This window comes from Mastigoproctus giganteus, chromosome 8, assembly GCF_048544385.1.
Source record: "Mastigoproctus giganteus isolate SK-2022 chromosome 8, ASM4854438v1, whole genome shotgun sequence".
Classification (NCBI taxonomy): domain Eukaryota; kingdom Metazoa; phylum Arthropoda; class Arachnida; order Uropygi; family Thelyphonidae; genus Mastigoproctus; species Mastigoproctus giganteus.
Window position 1 is genome coordinate 77,102,288 of NC_143582.1, and position 14,607 is coordinate 77,116,894.

The 14,607-nt window shown below is 34.7% G+C and overlaps 1 protein-coding gene across 1 annotated transcript in view; it reads right to left on the minus strand.

Annotated features, from left to right (window-relative positions):
• Positions 1-14,607, minus strand: part of LOC150081651 (long-chain-fatty-acid--CoA ligase 1-like) — a 254,279-nt gene that overhangs the window by 66,207 nt on the left and 173,465 nt on the right. Inside the window, exons 11-12 of the mRNA XM_090380577.1 lie at positions 13,635-13,769; positions 7,602-7,684 (exon numbers count right to left, since the gene is read on the minus strand). Of these exons, the coding sequence (XP_090236703.1) occupies positions 7,602-7,684; positions 13,635-13,769 (218 nt within the window). The remainder of the gene's footprint in view (positions 1-7,601; positions 7,685-13,634; positions 13,770-14,607) is intronic.

Consider the following 14,607-nt stretch of genomic DNA (forward strand, 5'->3'; position numbering starts at 1 on the left):
AATAAATTAAATAACTATTTACACCTTATTTTATTTTTTAATCCAAATTTTTTTGGGTGGCAATTTTGCTTTTGCTTACTGGCAGCACATAGGGTCGAAGCAGCCCTGTGTTTTTGCAATTTTCAATAACTTTCAATATCGTTATAAAGAACAAGTCATTGTATCGAGTGATATTATAAATACTAAAATATGCAATATTTTAAAATTGCTTTTTTCTGTTCCTTACCGCAATTGACAGTTCTTATTCTACATAGGTACACTGATAATTTGCAAAATTAATATTTATAAAGACAATTTTCATGCTATAAATATTTTTAATAACAGAAAGGCAATTTATATAGTATGAAAATATTTTATTTTCACCTTAATAGCTTATAAATTAAATTATTTTTAAATATTTATTTACTGTAAAATTTCGAAAAATTAAAATCACTATTACAGAAACACCTGCATAAACACTGCATAAGTTTTGCACAGGACCCACAAATTTTGGGACTGACCCTGAGTGGAACATAACTGCAGTGAGAAATAATATTCTAGCTCCTTTGATCAGCATAGGCCAGGAGCTTGTCTCAGTGTGAACTGACAAATAGCAAGTGAAATGTTTTGTTTGACAGACTTTGATAAACAATAAAAAACAGTAATAATATGGACAAAGATTTTTACAAATTGTTTTGAATCAAGCAACACTAAATTAAAATCCCTCCCTACCAATTTAAATGCATTCTATTTTATTTAGTATGATGTAATCAATACACGATATTGAAATTGGTGTCGAACCAACCAGTTCGGCACCATCATGATATCCAGCCCGAGGCAGGAATCGAGCCCACAACCTTTGGGTTGACAGGCGGGCACTTTACCTACCCGGCTAGCTGCACTGTATTTATTGGTAGGCGGTTGATTTTATCAATTTGAAACATGATTTTTCATATATTTGCATTACTGTATTTTTCAAAACTGGTATAGTCCTAGAATATAACTTCAGACCTATATGCAGCACATCTTGTGAACTGCATACAAGTCTGCAGGCCTCATTTTAAAAAGGATTTAGATCTACTGGAACAGGTGTAGAGAAGGGCACTGATATTAGGCAGGGAAATAAAAGGGTGCACTTTCCAAGAAAGGGCTTCAAGTTCTACATATTTCAGCATTGGAGCCTAGGCATTTATGAGATGATTGACAGATGTTTAAGGCTGATGGTATTCTTCCTCTTGTTCAGACACTACACAAGGAGACAAATTCAAACTGAGATCTGGAAGGGATGGACAGGTGATGTGGGAAGAGTTTGTTTTTTTTGGCTGATACTATACAAGCTTTCTTTCTTGCATCATTTTTCTGTTAGGTCACAGTAGTTAATGTGTTAGACCCCTACATACAATATCTATTGTCATGGTTAAACCTATTTTGTCCCTCAAGCACAGTGGCCCCTAAAAGACACCTACAAACATTCAAAGATGGCAGATGAGCATATGTGCAAACAGCCATGATGTGATTATGTAGGTCTAGTAGTAGCATGTGATGCAAGAAAGCAAGTGTATGAGCTTATGCAGCATCAGCCAAAAAAACACTATTCCTTCCAAATGCCTGTCCAGTTCCTCTAAATTTATTCAACCTATCAACTTCCACAACGACAGATGGAAGTTTGTTCCAGCAATTAACCACCCTCTGGCTAAAGGCAAATTTCCGCACATCTATTCTACATCTATCCTTTCTTAATTTGAATTTATGCCCCCCTAGGTTCGTAATCTGAACAAGTGGAAAGGATCCCATCAGAATTCAGCATGTTCAACCCATTCAAGGCCTTATACACCTCACTCAGATCACCATGCAGGTGCCTAGTCACTTCGCCACTGCAATTTGTAGAACTTAAGCCTCTCTTGGTAAGAGAATCCCTTCATTCCCCTCACCAATCTTGTTGCCCTTCTCCATACACGCTCAAGTGTACGATCTACATCCTTCTACATCTACATCCTTCCTAAAATGAGGCCTCCAGATCTGTACGCAGTACTCAAGGCATGGCCTGACCATTGCCTTATACAGAGGGACAATCACCTCCTTCTCCCTGCTAGCAAAATTCCTACATATCATTGACAAAACCCCATGATCTTCCCTGGCAGCCTGTCTGCATTGCTCAGAAAACTTCATATCTGACTGCACAATTACTCCCAGGTCTTTTTCATTTTCTACCACCTTAAGTGTAGTACCACACAGTTGGTATTTCTCTGGGGTTACTTCTACCCATATACAGTACTTTCCATTTGTCAAGGTTAAACCTCAGTTGCCACGTTTTAGCCCATCTGCCCAAATTATCTAGATCCTGTTGCAGTAGCACACTGCCATTACTGTCATTAACAATCCTGCCAACCTTTGTATCATCTGCAAACTTCGACATTAAGCCTGATATACCTTCATCAATATCACTAATAAATATACAAAACAGTGGACCCAACACCGAACCCTGTGGGACTCCACTAATAACATTAGTCCACCCATTGATTACCACCCTCTGTCTTCTCCCACTTAACATTCCTTTTATCCATTGTAGCAACTTACCCTTAATACCATTCTGCTCCAATGACACTGTTGCACACGGAAGACAATAGTCTTCCATGCACAACAGTGTCAAAAGCTTTCCTGAAATCCAAATATATGATATTAAAATTATTTTTTGCATCCGGTTCCTTTGTAACCACATCATAATGTCCTATCAAATTTGTCAGACAAGACTTTCCCTTAACAAACCCATGCTGTGTCTGAATTATTGCTGCAGTCTTGTCTAGATGATCCTGCAATGCATCTTTAACCAGTGACTCCATAATTTTACCCGGAACAGAAGTTAAACTAACTGGTCTGTAATTACTCTTGTCACCCTTCGATCCCCTTTGTGAATTGGGAATACATTTTCACATCTCCAGTCCGTGGGAAACTCCCCTGAGCCCAAGGATGCTCTCATAATTATGGTTAAGGGTTTGCTTAGTTGCTTTGCCGCCTCCTTTAATATAACTGGATAGATCCCATCCACCCCAGGTGCTTTTCTTATATTTAACTTAAACAATTTCTCCTCCACTTTGCTCTCAGTTATTACAAAATCATTAAGTATCCTGCTACAATTTGATAACCTTCTGCCATTTTCAAACCTTAAAAATTCCTCATGTGAATGTAGATGCAAAATACTCATTCAGTTTGTTTGCTATCTGAGCAGGATCAACAGTCGAACTATCAATGTCAAGTGGACCAATCAGATTCATCCCCTTCCTTTTAGAGTTTATATAAGTAAAGAAATCCTTGCTGTTTTTCTTAGCGCAAGGATTTCTCTTAATCCACCTTTGCCTGCCTAACCTATTTTGTGACCTGATTACAGACTAGCTTATATCTGTCATAGGCTTCTGAGTCGCTTGATAATTTATATGCATCCCATGCATTTTTCTTCTCTCTCTCACGGTCTCATTAGTTCAAGATAACAATATTTCTTGATAGGTATGAAACTTAGTAGCATCCACGATTAATTCCTTGAATGCTTCCCACTTAGAATTTGCTGTTGGTAACATCAGTTGGTCCCACTGTACAGAATTTAAAAACTGTCTTAGACTACTGTTCCTTCATGAGTTAAAGTCCAAAATACACAATTTGGATACAGTACAGTGGACCCTGCTTTACGATATTAATCTGTTCCAGAGAGACCATTGTATCGTGAAAATATCGTAGCGTGAACCCAACATTTGTTTCTTGGCAATTCGTTCCAAGACCACGGAAATTGAAATTTCACTATATAAGATATTTATATCTCTAAAAGGCGATTTTTATCAGGGAAATTGTACATATTGATTAAAGCACAATACAAAAAAAAAAAAAAAAAAAAAAAAAAAATCACTTCAACTAAAGGAAGCAAAAACAACACTTTGCTGACATATTTACAGATGCTGTTATTGGCTGAGAGGAAAGACCACATAGTCTGGTCAGAGAATTATAACCCATCCCATCATAAAATAAAAAGGCACTGGTTAACATGATCACTTATTAGTGGAATCATTAAAATGCACTATACTTTCATCGCTATTGTATATTTGGATATAAGAATCCATTTTGAACATCTTTGTGATATTTTTCTAAAATACATTTCTGGAGGTCACAACCATAAAACAATTTGCACTTTCTGGTTTATTGGGCTTTTCTGCTAGTGCAATCTATATAAATGGGTAGTAAACTATCTTATTGCATTTGTGATATCGATAGCTAGAATTCTGAATTTTTTTCATTATGGTAAAATGCATTTTCCCTTTCATGAAATTTTCGATGAAATTTTAATGGAGCAAGGAACAGATATCAAATTTTGCTTTAAACTAGGAAAATATGCAACAGAAATGTATAAAACTGTCAAACTATTTATGGTGGTAAAAAATTTAAGTCTTACCAGGATGTTTAAATAACCTAAGCAGTTCAAAGACTGACACAAAGATGTTTGAGTGATGCCCATGAAGTGGCATCCATCAACCTCTCGAAATAAGGATGAGAGTTGCAAAAGGATTGGGAAATTGTGACAAGATATTGTCATTTGACCCACAGTTATGGTTGATGAGTTGGATATGAATAAGGAGACAATTTGTCAAATTCTGCATGAAGATTTAATGCAAAGGAAGCTCTGTGCTACAGAGCCTCATGGATGACAAGCAACAAAGTGTCATCGTCTGAAGAATTCATCCAGACTTAAAAAGGAATTAATTTCTTCAACTGTATTGTCACAGGAGCAGAGTGTTGGGTGTTTCAGTATGACACACAGACAAAACATCAGAGCTTGCAGTGGACTTCAAAATCATCAATAGGCCCAAAATTTGAATTTTCAGAAGTCTGATCAAGATGATACTTATACGGTTTTTCAACAAACATGGTGTGATTCACAAAGAATATGTACCTAAAGGGTAGGGAGTCAATGCTGCATTTATGTACAGGTGCTTTCAAGACTATTGAAAGGTTTCCTGGATGAGACCTCAATTTTGAGAGAAAGGTAGATGGTTCTTGTTGAATGACAATCAAATTCCACCTGCCCATTTTTGTACTTGTTGTGAAGACATTTCTGATGAAAAATGGAACTGTACAGATCAACCTCCCAATCTAGCACCAGTGGACTTCCTCTTTTCTAAGGTCAAAACTGCCCTCAAAAGGCAGTTTTCACCTTTGGAAAAAGATTGAAGGCGTTGAGGACAAAGAAAACCTAACTGCCAAACTGAACAAAGAAAACCTAACTGCCAAACTGAACAAACTCTTTTCATGCCTTCGCTGATTCTTTTTCTAAAGAGTTTACTAAGCAAATTCAATCAGCTGATGATTACTTTGAATAAGAAAAGTATTTTTGAGCCCCTTTATTTTTATTGCACCAATCAGGAACTTTATTGCCACACCTCCTATATGAAGGATTTGTTGGAAAGGACACAGGTTTCTGAAAGGCATATCAGATTTTAATCAGTTTATTTTTAGCAGTTTTAATTATTTTTTTATTTTAAACTTTTCACTGCAACAGTTTTATACACAGTTCATATTTTTATTTTACCATTTAATCACACTGAAATTTTTTTTAAAGTATTTAGTTTTCTTATAAAATTAATGCCTCAAGTTCTTTTAGATCTGTCTTCAGTACAAAATTCAATGATTGCTTTGTTAGCTGCAACAGAAGGTGAATGTTTGTTTTCCTTAAAAAAAAAAATAATAATAAATAAATAAAACCCTTGAAATCGGTTTGACATTATTTTGCAAGTAACTTTTTTATTAATTTTTTATTTTACTTGGGCAAACATGCCCAGGTAAAATAAAGTTCAATAACATTTTCAGTCAGGTTAAGTTTTCCAGTGTCATTCCTACTACATTTAATTTGGACATACCTAACCATACAAAAATACAATCCTGAAGATTATCTGAGTTTGTATGTAGATATCCAACAATTTTGGAAAGACTGCATGTCTCAAATCATTCAAAATAAACCTTTGACTGTTTGATAAGTTAAATATTGTTTTGTTAAGTTTCAAATATTCTTATTACATATTTTACTGGATTTTGTTTTTCCAAATCTGTAATTTATTTTATTTTTTTTGCTAGATTTGCACATATGAAAAAGTAGATGCCTCCATATATGAACAAACGAGATCGGTTCTATTCACTCACAAATATTTTATAAAATAAAAATTCAATCCAGTCCAGTGTTCATTTTACTTTGAGAGATTTAAATATTTTTTGGCCCACCACACTTTTCATTATTTTAGAATGAAAAACAGAATATTAAATATGTGCATAAACCAATTTAAAAGAAAATACAGTAGAGTCAGCGAAAGCGGTAACTAAAATAAATTTTTAATACAACGAATAAGCTTTCGGGGTAACAAACCCCTTCCTCAGTAAGAAAGGTACATACATACAGAAATGCAAACATAACATAAAACATTAGGAATGGAATTAACTAAATTAAATAGGCTGTGCATGCTCAGATGACTGGAAGAGCGTGTACATGAACATGAGTGTTCAGTCATTTCCTAGACCAGATCAAATGATTGTTGTTGGTATACAGCAAGCATGTGGGATTGCTGCCAGCATTTGTCATGCTTCAAAACTACTGACTCCAAAATTGGGTGTAGCCTGATACTTCTACTGCAATTTAAAACTTTGTGACAGCTGGATATATTTAGGAACTCTAACCATAGGTGGTGATATTAGCATCAATGTTGGTTGATCACCTGACTATTGTGCCTGGGGTTGATGTCTAGCTGAGTTAACCAAAAATGCTCTGCGATTGCAGAGTGCTCAGAATCACCCAGGTGGATGGACCGGACCTGTCATGTTCCACAAGGTGGTTCTGAAAAATGCCCATCGCCCCTATTACACAGCAGCATTGTATAATACCAGATCACTTGCCACAATTGTGGCATCTGCTATGTAAGGGAAAGCTCCAGACATCTTCAGGACTGCCTCATGGAATGTGAAAGGTCCATCCACCTGACTAATTCAGAACACTCATCGCAAAGCATTTTTGGTCAACTCAGAGTTCCTAAATATATCCAGCTGTCAAAGTTTAAATCACAGTAGAAGTACAAGGCTAAACCCAATTTTGGAGTCAGTAGTTTTGAAGCATGACAAATGCTGGCAGCAATCCCACATGCACACCACATACCAACAACAATCACCTGATCTGGCCTAGGAAGTGACTGAACACTCATGTTCATGTATACTCTCCCAGTCATCTGAGCCCGCACAGCCTATTTAGTTTATTTAATTCCATTCCTAATGTTAAATTTGCATTTCTGTATGCATCTTTCTTGCTGAGGTAGGGGTTAGTTATCCCAAAAGCTGCTTCATAGTGTTAAAAAAAAAAAATAATTAAATTTATTTTAGTTACTGCTTCCACTGTATTTTCTTCTTCCTTTGAAGAAGTCTTTTCCACCAAAAACGTTATCACAATTTAAATACCTTTCTTTGAAAGGTCTGGGAAATGCTTGTTTTCCATGCTGCAATTCAAATCTATGTATAAATTAGAACAATATTTCAACTAAATCTGAAGTTTTGTTCTATTATACATAATGAAGTAATTTAAGGACTAGTTCAGAATTATAAATTACCTGTCCAATTCATTCTGTTTACTCCTAAGAGCCATGTTCAAGAGCAATCGCTTTATTTTACTACCATTAACTCCAGCCTGGACCTACAAAATATTATTATACAGCAATATATCAGAAGGGTGGAAAGGGAATTCAAAATTCATATCTGTTATGAAAAACTAAAAATGATGATTAGTATATTTCGCTTTTTTTTTATTATAAAAAGGTACCCTAAAAACATACTCAAATTGCTAATGCCATACCAAGTAGTGTCTCGAATTTCATGCATTTTTTTTTTTTTTTATGAAAACCTCAAGCACAAGAGGTAACCTTCTAAAGTACTTTGTACCATGCATGGGTTGAAGATTCAGAAGATACTTTTAGACATTAGACTTTAATTTCTGTAGATTGTAATTTTCAGGAAATATGTATGAAGGGAGATTGTTCAAGAAAACAGAAGTTGAGAACAAATGAGAAAGAAGAAAAGTTGGTTCTGTGAGTTTGAAGTAGATCAGTAAAAGAATGCTGACTAGGTCCAAACACTTGCTGCCAAGTATTCAAACTGCTTTGAAAGAGATGGCCAGACTAGCAGACATCAATTCAAAAGAGCAATATCTATAGAAAAGTCATGCAGCTGAAACAGAATGCCTATGAGACAGAGTGGAGTGACTGTTAGAAATGAGTCATTAATTAACCCAACTGCCCTCTATCTAGTGGTTGGAGTGCAAACACCATTTTGGAGCTGTGCCCTTGAAATAATAATAAAAATCTGATCTCACTAGGATGTCCATCATAACCTCAAAAGACATGAATCATACTGCATGCTGGAAGAGATGGGATGTTTGCTAATGAGGGGAATATTAAGAGATGAAGGATACTGACCCTACTGTCAATTAGTATATTTCATATTTTGGCATATTCAAACCAAGAAATTTGATTTCCAAGTTGCCAGTTTTGTGTTTTATGGCAACATAGGACATGTGCCACCAAATTATCATCAAAAGAAATACAGCATTATATATCAAATAATGGGCAGCGTTATCTCAATAATTCATTTATGTTCTGTAAACATATCAGATATAAATGAACATAAAATTCTAATCTGTAACTGATCTAGCCAGATGGCTTTGATATTAGTTATCTCCAGTGCTTTTTTTTTTTGTTAAAAAAAAAAAAAAAAAGTGCTGGTACTCATTCTTTGTATCATGAAAAATTGAAAATTAAAAGGATATGAAAAGTACTCTAAATTTTTGCCCCCTGATAATGTTACTTCAGTAACAATGTTTTTAGAATAAGAAAAACAAATTAAGTATATTAACAGTTTATTAAGCATAAATAAAATTTAAGTATATAAAAAAATAAGTAAAAATAATTTCATAAAGTTTTTGTAGAATATTCCAAATTTTTTTATTAAGTTCCCATCCGACACCCTATGCAAACTTCTTTTCTTCCTTTTTGTGTGTCGGTTGCTGAATGTTTCCGAAGCAGCCACAAATCAACATTTGGCTGGATCACACAGGTCAGCAGTGGGGCTACAGTTTTAAGAAACTGTAGTAAATAAACTGTTTTTGTCATCAAAAAAGTGCTGGCGATCAGATTCATTTGTGAAGATCCTCATTCATATTCACTCGATGAAATTGGTATCATACTCAGTGTTCGTCAAATACTTCAATTCTTCCGAAACCTTATCAATTAGGTATCCACAAATTTCATCTCTTTCATTTAACTGTAACCTAATTGACAATTTTCTAACTTCATTTTCACCAAATGCCAACAATTCATGTTTGGAAGGTTTAATACCTTAGTTGTCCTCGTTTTCCTACCCTCATCATCGGTATTGTCACTAGTTGTTAAATTTGATTTTTTTTTCTTCTTTTCCTTTTTTTTTTGAAACTATCCAAAACGTAATTGCCATTCGGATATTCAGGTACTGTGACCATGTAAACAGAGATAGGGATTTTTTTAGGGAAAAATGTGGATAACGCACTTCTGAGAAACAGATGATTATTTGTCGGGGGCAAAAAAAAATCTGTGCAGTAATCAACTGCAGAGTGCCCTTTATCTAATTCTCGAAAGGGGCACTTTACAGTTGATTCACAGTGGTGTTCAACTGCGAGTAAAGTGATCTAAAACAGCATTTTACAATTTGTTAATTATCAAAAAAATCTCATTAAATGTTTTGTTCAGTAAAATGTAATCGTGTATTGCACTTAATAAAATTTAAAATATTTTCAATTTTACTTTAATATGCAACAAGATATGGAAAATGTAACATACTAAAGAACTTTGAATATGGCCCCTGTATGGGAAAATGTTGGATACCACTGCAGTAGAAGGTGGGCCAGAGCCCACCTTCTACTGCAGTGGTATCCAAATCTGGTCAACAGTGACCAGATAAAGGGGTATTCCACTGGGAGCAAGCAGATAAAGGGGTATTCCACTGGGAATACCCCTTTATCTGCTCGCTGTTGACCAGCACGACTACTCCATATGTGGGACAAGTTTTTTTTTTTTTTTTTTGGTAGTTGTTGGCACATAGGTTTCTGTGGTCATAATGCACCTCCCAACATTATTGCAATACTTTGATCCAAGCCCGAAGCGGGAATCGAACCTGCGACCTTTGGGTTGCCAGGCAGGCACTTTACTCACCCGGCTAGCAGTCAGATTGGTAATCCCTTTAGCTCTCTTAATTCACACAGCAACACTAATTGTCTAAAAGACAGAAATGCGAAATGAATTAATTCTCTCCTAATCCATTCGCTGTACGAAAATTTTCTTCATTCAACAGAAACTATTTTAAATGTAACTTCCAAGGGGAATTCAAAACAATTCGCTATAAAAGGACTTCGTTAAACAGAGGTCCGAGTGAGTAATTTAGAATTATAAAAAGTTTCATACAGTTTTTTAATACAGAAAATATCTTAACAATAGACAGTGAAAAATGCAAACTTAGTTAAATAATTTAGTTTATTTGAATAGTAGGTAAACGTGAAAAAATTCATAGAATATTACAAATTTCAAAATGCGCTGCATCCAAATATCACGAGTCACTGTTAGTTAATAAAGGTGCCCGTACACCATACCATCCCAAAAAAAAAAAAAAAGCACTGGTTATCCCTAAACTGTTCAACTTCACAAATCTGGCAACCTTCAGACTTGATAAGTGCCAGATTTTTGCATCAGATTATAATCATCCATAGAAACAGAAAAAATACATAAAACACTTAAATTCTTACTGCAGTATCTGATAAAGAGAAACTTAAGAGGCACATTAGTATTAGACCAGTAGAGTGGAAGGAAGCCTCACATTTTGTCAAATATGGAAGAGTTGAGATATTTGGAAAACTCACTTGTGAAATGATTAATGAATAAATTACTATTGTTATATTAAATTTTTAAGTGAGACAAACACTACCCATATTATAAAAGGTATTAACAAAGGGTAATACAATACTAGTGGCATTCAAATTTACTTTTATTCAATGAATTAACTAACACTAGCTTGCTTGAATCACAGTATAACTTATTTTCACATGCAGAGTAGTGATGCCTCCACAATTCCATAATTTATACATCTCTCATTAGTCAATTCTGAACAATAAAGAGATTCATATCAACAAAAAAAAAAAAAAAAAAAAAAATTGTTCGGCTTCATAGGAAGCTAAAACATTCATCTGCAACTTTTCTTTGAAAAAGTAAAGTATTCACATTTTTGTACATGGTCAAAACAAAGACCAAATAAGATTGTTTTCTATTACAGCTGTCAATATTTTATATTACCAGTCTAGTATTCATTTTACAAGGAATATTTATTTATTTTTGCCTACCATACATTTCATTATTTAACAATGAAATAAAAATATTAAATATGCACAACCCAATTTTCAGAGTAACATCTTAAAAAAAAGTTCTGTGCAGTAATACCTCTCTGAAAGGTCTGGGAAGAGAAATCTACATGATATGGAGACATGTGGTGACCGTCCATACCATCAAAACCACTTCATCCTACTGCTACCATACTTAACAGTTTTGCAATAAGTTACTTCCACTTCACTGATGAATTATTCGTAATAACATACTTCCAAAATATCAGATTTCCATCTTTATATAATTTCCAAACAGAAAATAAAATTTTTAGATCTCAAATTCATTATAAGTGCAAGATGGGAAATTTGATAACTGCTCTTCTTATTTTTTCCAGATTACTGGGCCATTTCTCTTTATTACTGAGATAAATTAAATCTATTTTATTCAATCTTTGGATACTGCTGTGACTTGCTTAAAGGACAAGGCCCAGGCATTTCTGAAATTTGTTTTGCACTCTATTCTGTTCTTTTCATGATACATTCTGCACTTGTTCGGGAAAAAAAAAAAAAATCTTAATTCTCTGCTTGGTAGATATTCTCTGTACACTACTTTTACAGATGCCAGTCTGCATATAACACAGTTCACTCTGAGTGCCCATCAAGCAATCAAATCCTGTTTTTGCAGGAGTCCATAATCTAATACTGCCTACTGAGTAACAACTGCTGAATAGCAAGTTTTCATTTACTTGCTAATGAAAAAGTAAGTGATGAGGAGCAGAAAAATAAGCACAATCAAATCAATTTCTCTAGAAATTGTGCTGGCAGGTAGAAGTAGGTGAATGCTGCATTAAAGAAATTGCAAAGATCTAGTTGGGTTGAGGGTGACCTTGCCTGTGAGATATCCCCCTCCCCCCACAGATAGCAGTTTGTTCAGATTTCCCAACAACAAATGCATTAGACAACTATGTTTTATTTTAAAAAAATTCATTTAATTTTTATTTAAATAAAATTAACTTTCAAGCCAAATTACTTTCTTTTCTTTTTTTCTTTTTTTTTTTTTTTTTAGATATTCACCACTGTTTTCTCCACTGCTGAGCTAGATCCTACAACCCCATCCCTCTTGTAAAAGTTGCAGTAAGACATTTCGTAGCTGACATAATGATAGAATCATCACTGATAGTGTGTTCCCCGTAAAGGCAATCCCTCATGGGGCCAAACAAGTAAAAAAGTCAGATGTGCTAAATTGAGACTACACAAGTGGTATGGCAGAACAGTCCAACCTTAGTTCTGCCATGGTCTCTCTTGTCAGGCCACTGATATGAGGGAGGAGCTGATTTTCCTTTCTCTACCTTCCCTCTTAGTTTGATTCTTCAAATTTTTCAGTATGACAAGTTGACAAGGCATCCTCACATTCCAGGAAATCCACACGTTAAGTTTTCCCAATGGATGGCTGAGCCTTGAATTTTTCTTTTTTAGTGAATTGGTTTCACTGTGTGTGTGTGTGTCTCCATCACTTCTATTTGTCACTCCACAGACTACCACTTCTACTTTGGTAGAGTGTCATACCCAGGATGTGTGGTGATAACATTATCTAGAAAATAGTTACTCATGGTCTTGTGCCAATTCAGAAGATTGGCAAATAAGATCTGGCATTTGCATTTGTGCAACCCTCTTGGCATAGTTTTCAATGATTTAAAGCCTATTCTCCTACTCTTGCACATACTTTCTGGGTATTTAACAATGGTCTTCAAAACTCATTTTATTCACTACTCATTTTCCACCATAAGTGCATTGCATCAATACTAACCTTGGCATGTCTTCAAACCAATACAACCAAGGCTGACATGCATAACCCACCACCTACTGTGCTCACATACCTCAACCATAAATGTTCAATTTCAACAACAGGTGCAACATTTTCATTTTCAGGAACTCAATACACCACTACTTCCATTTTCACATACTATTGCCCTACTACCTGGCATACAATGTTGAAACTTGCAGGATCTTGGCAGTATCACTTAAATTTTTCCTAAAAACATTACATTATGCATGAGATATCACACAAGGGGGGGCTGAACTGAGGCAGTCTTATAGCAGCCCTCTTACACCACACCATGATATGCATTTTTTATTTGTATTGCACAAGTGGAATGCCTTAGCACAATGTAGTTCAAAATGCTGAAACTTTTACAAAACTGAGAATGTGAAAAGAATATAATTGGTTTAAAATATATCCAAATTTTACCTTATCATATATCCTATTCAAAAGTCTAGGTACAGTTGGAGTAATAGTTGGCTTTAAGGCTTTCATATCATCACCTAATAATCTGATGTCTCCCTGGTAGAAACCTACACTTCCTCCATTGATGTATACTGTCATCTTTTTAAAAAAGATTCAATAAACAAAACATTAAAATTACATCATACTATACTACTAAAACATCACTAATTATGTAAATGTACATTCCAATGGCTGGAATATTTGGAATTAAAATTAAATTTAGTTTACATCTGATGGGCAGTAAAATTAGAAGTATGTAGCAAAGTACAAATTTACCACATACCAATCTCTTACATTATAAAGAAGACTTAATTAACTACCAATCTCAGAAACTGGTAGCTAATTAAGCTTTCAAACAATATAGATTAAAGGTTTAAGAATTTCAAGCATAAAGGAAATGTTTAATGGGAATTAAGACAATTTAACTAATGGAAAATTAAAATTAAAACCCTAAGAAAGCAAGAAACAACTAAATGCTTATATATTTCAATTCTCATCTTTCAATTACACTATTTGGCATAAATTTCCTCCCTGAAATAATTTTGACAGATTCTCGTAAGAAGTATGTTCAAAAACACAGATATGTGCTTAAAAAGTTCTGTTTTCAAATATCTGATGATTGAAAACCAAGATCTGTCATTAAAGCTTCATTTCCTATATTCCCATTTAGACTTTCTTCTGGAAAACTTGGAAGCGGTTTCCAATAAACACTGAAACCAGTGTTCAACCAGTGATCCATTATTTTACCCAGAACAGAAGTCAAACTAACTGGTCTGCAATTACTCTTGTCACCCTTCGATCCCCCTTTGTGAATTGGGGATACATTTGCACATCTCCAGTCAGTGGGGACCTCCCGAGTCCAAGGATGCTCTCATAATTATGGCTAAGGGTTTGGCTTAGTTGCTTTGCCACCTCCTTTAATCTAACTGGATAGATC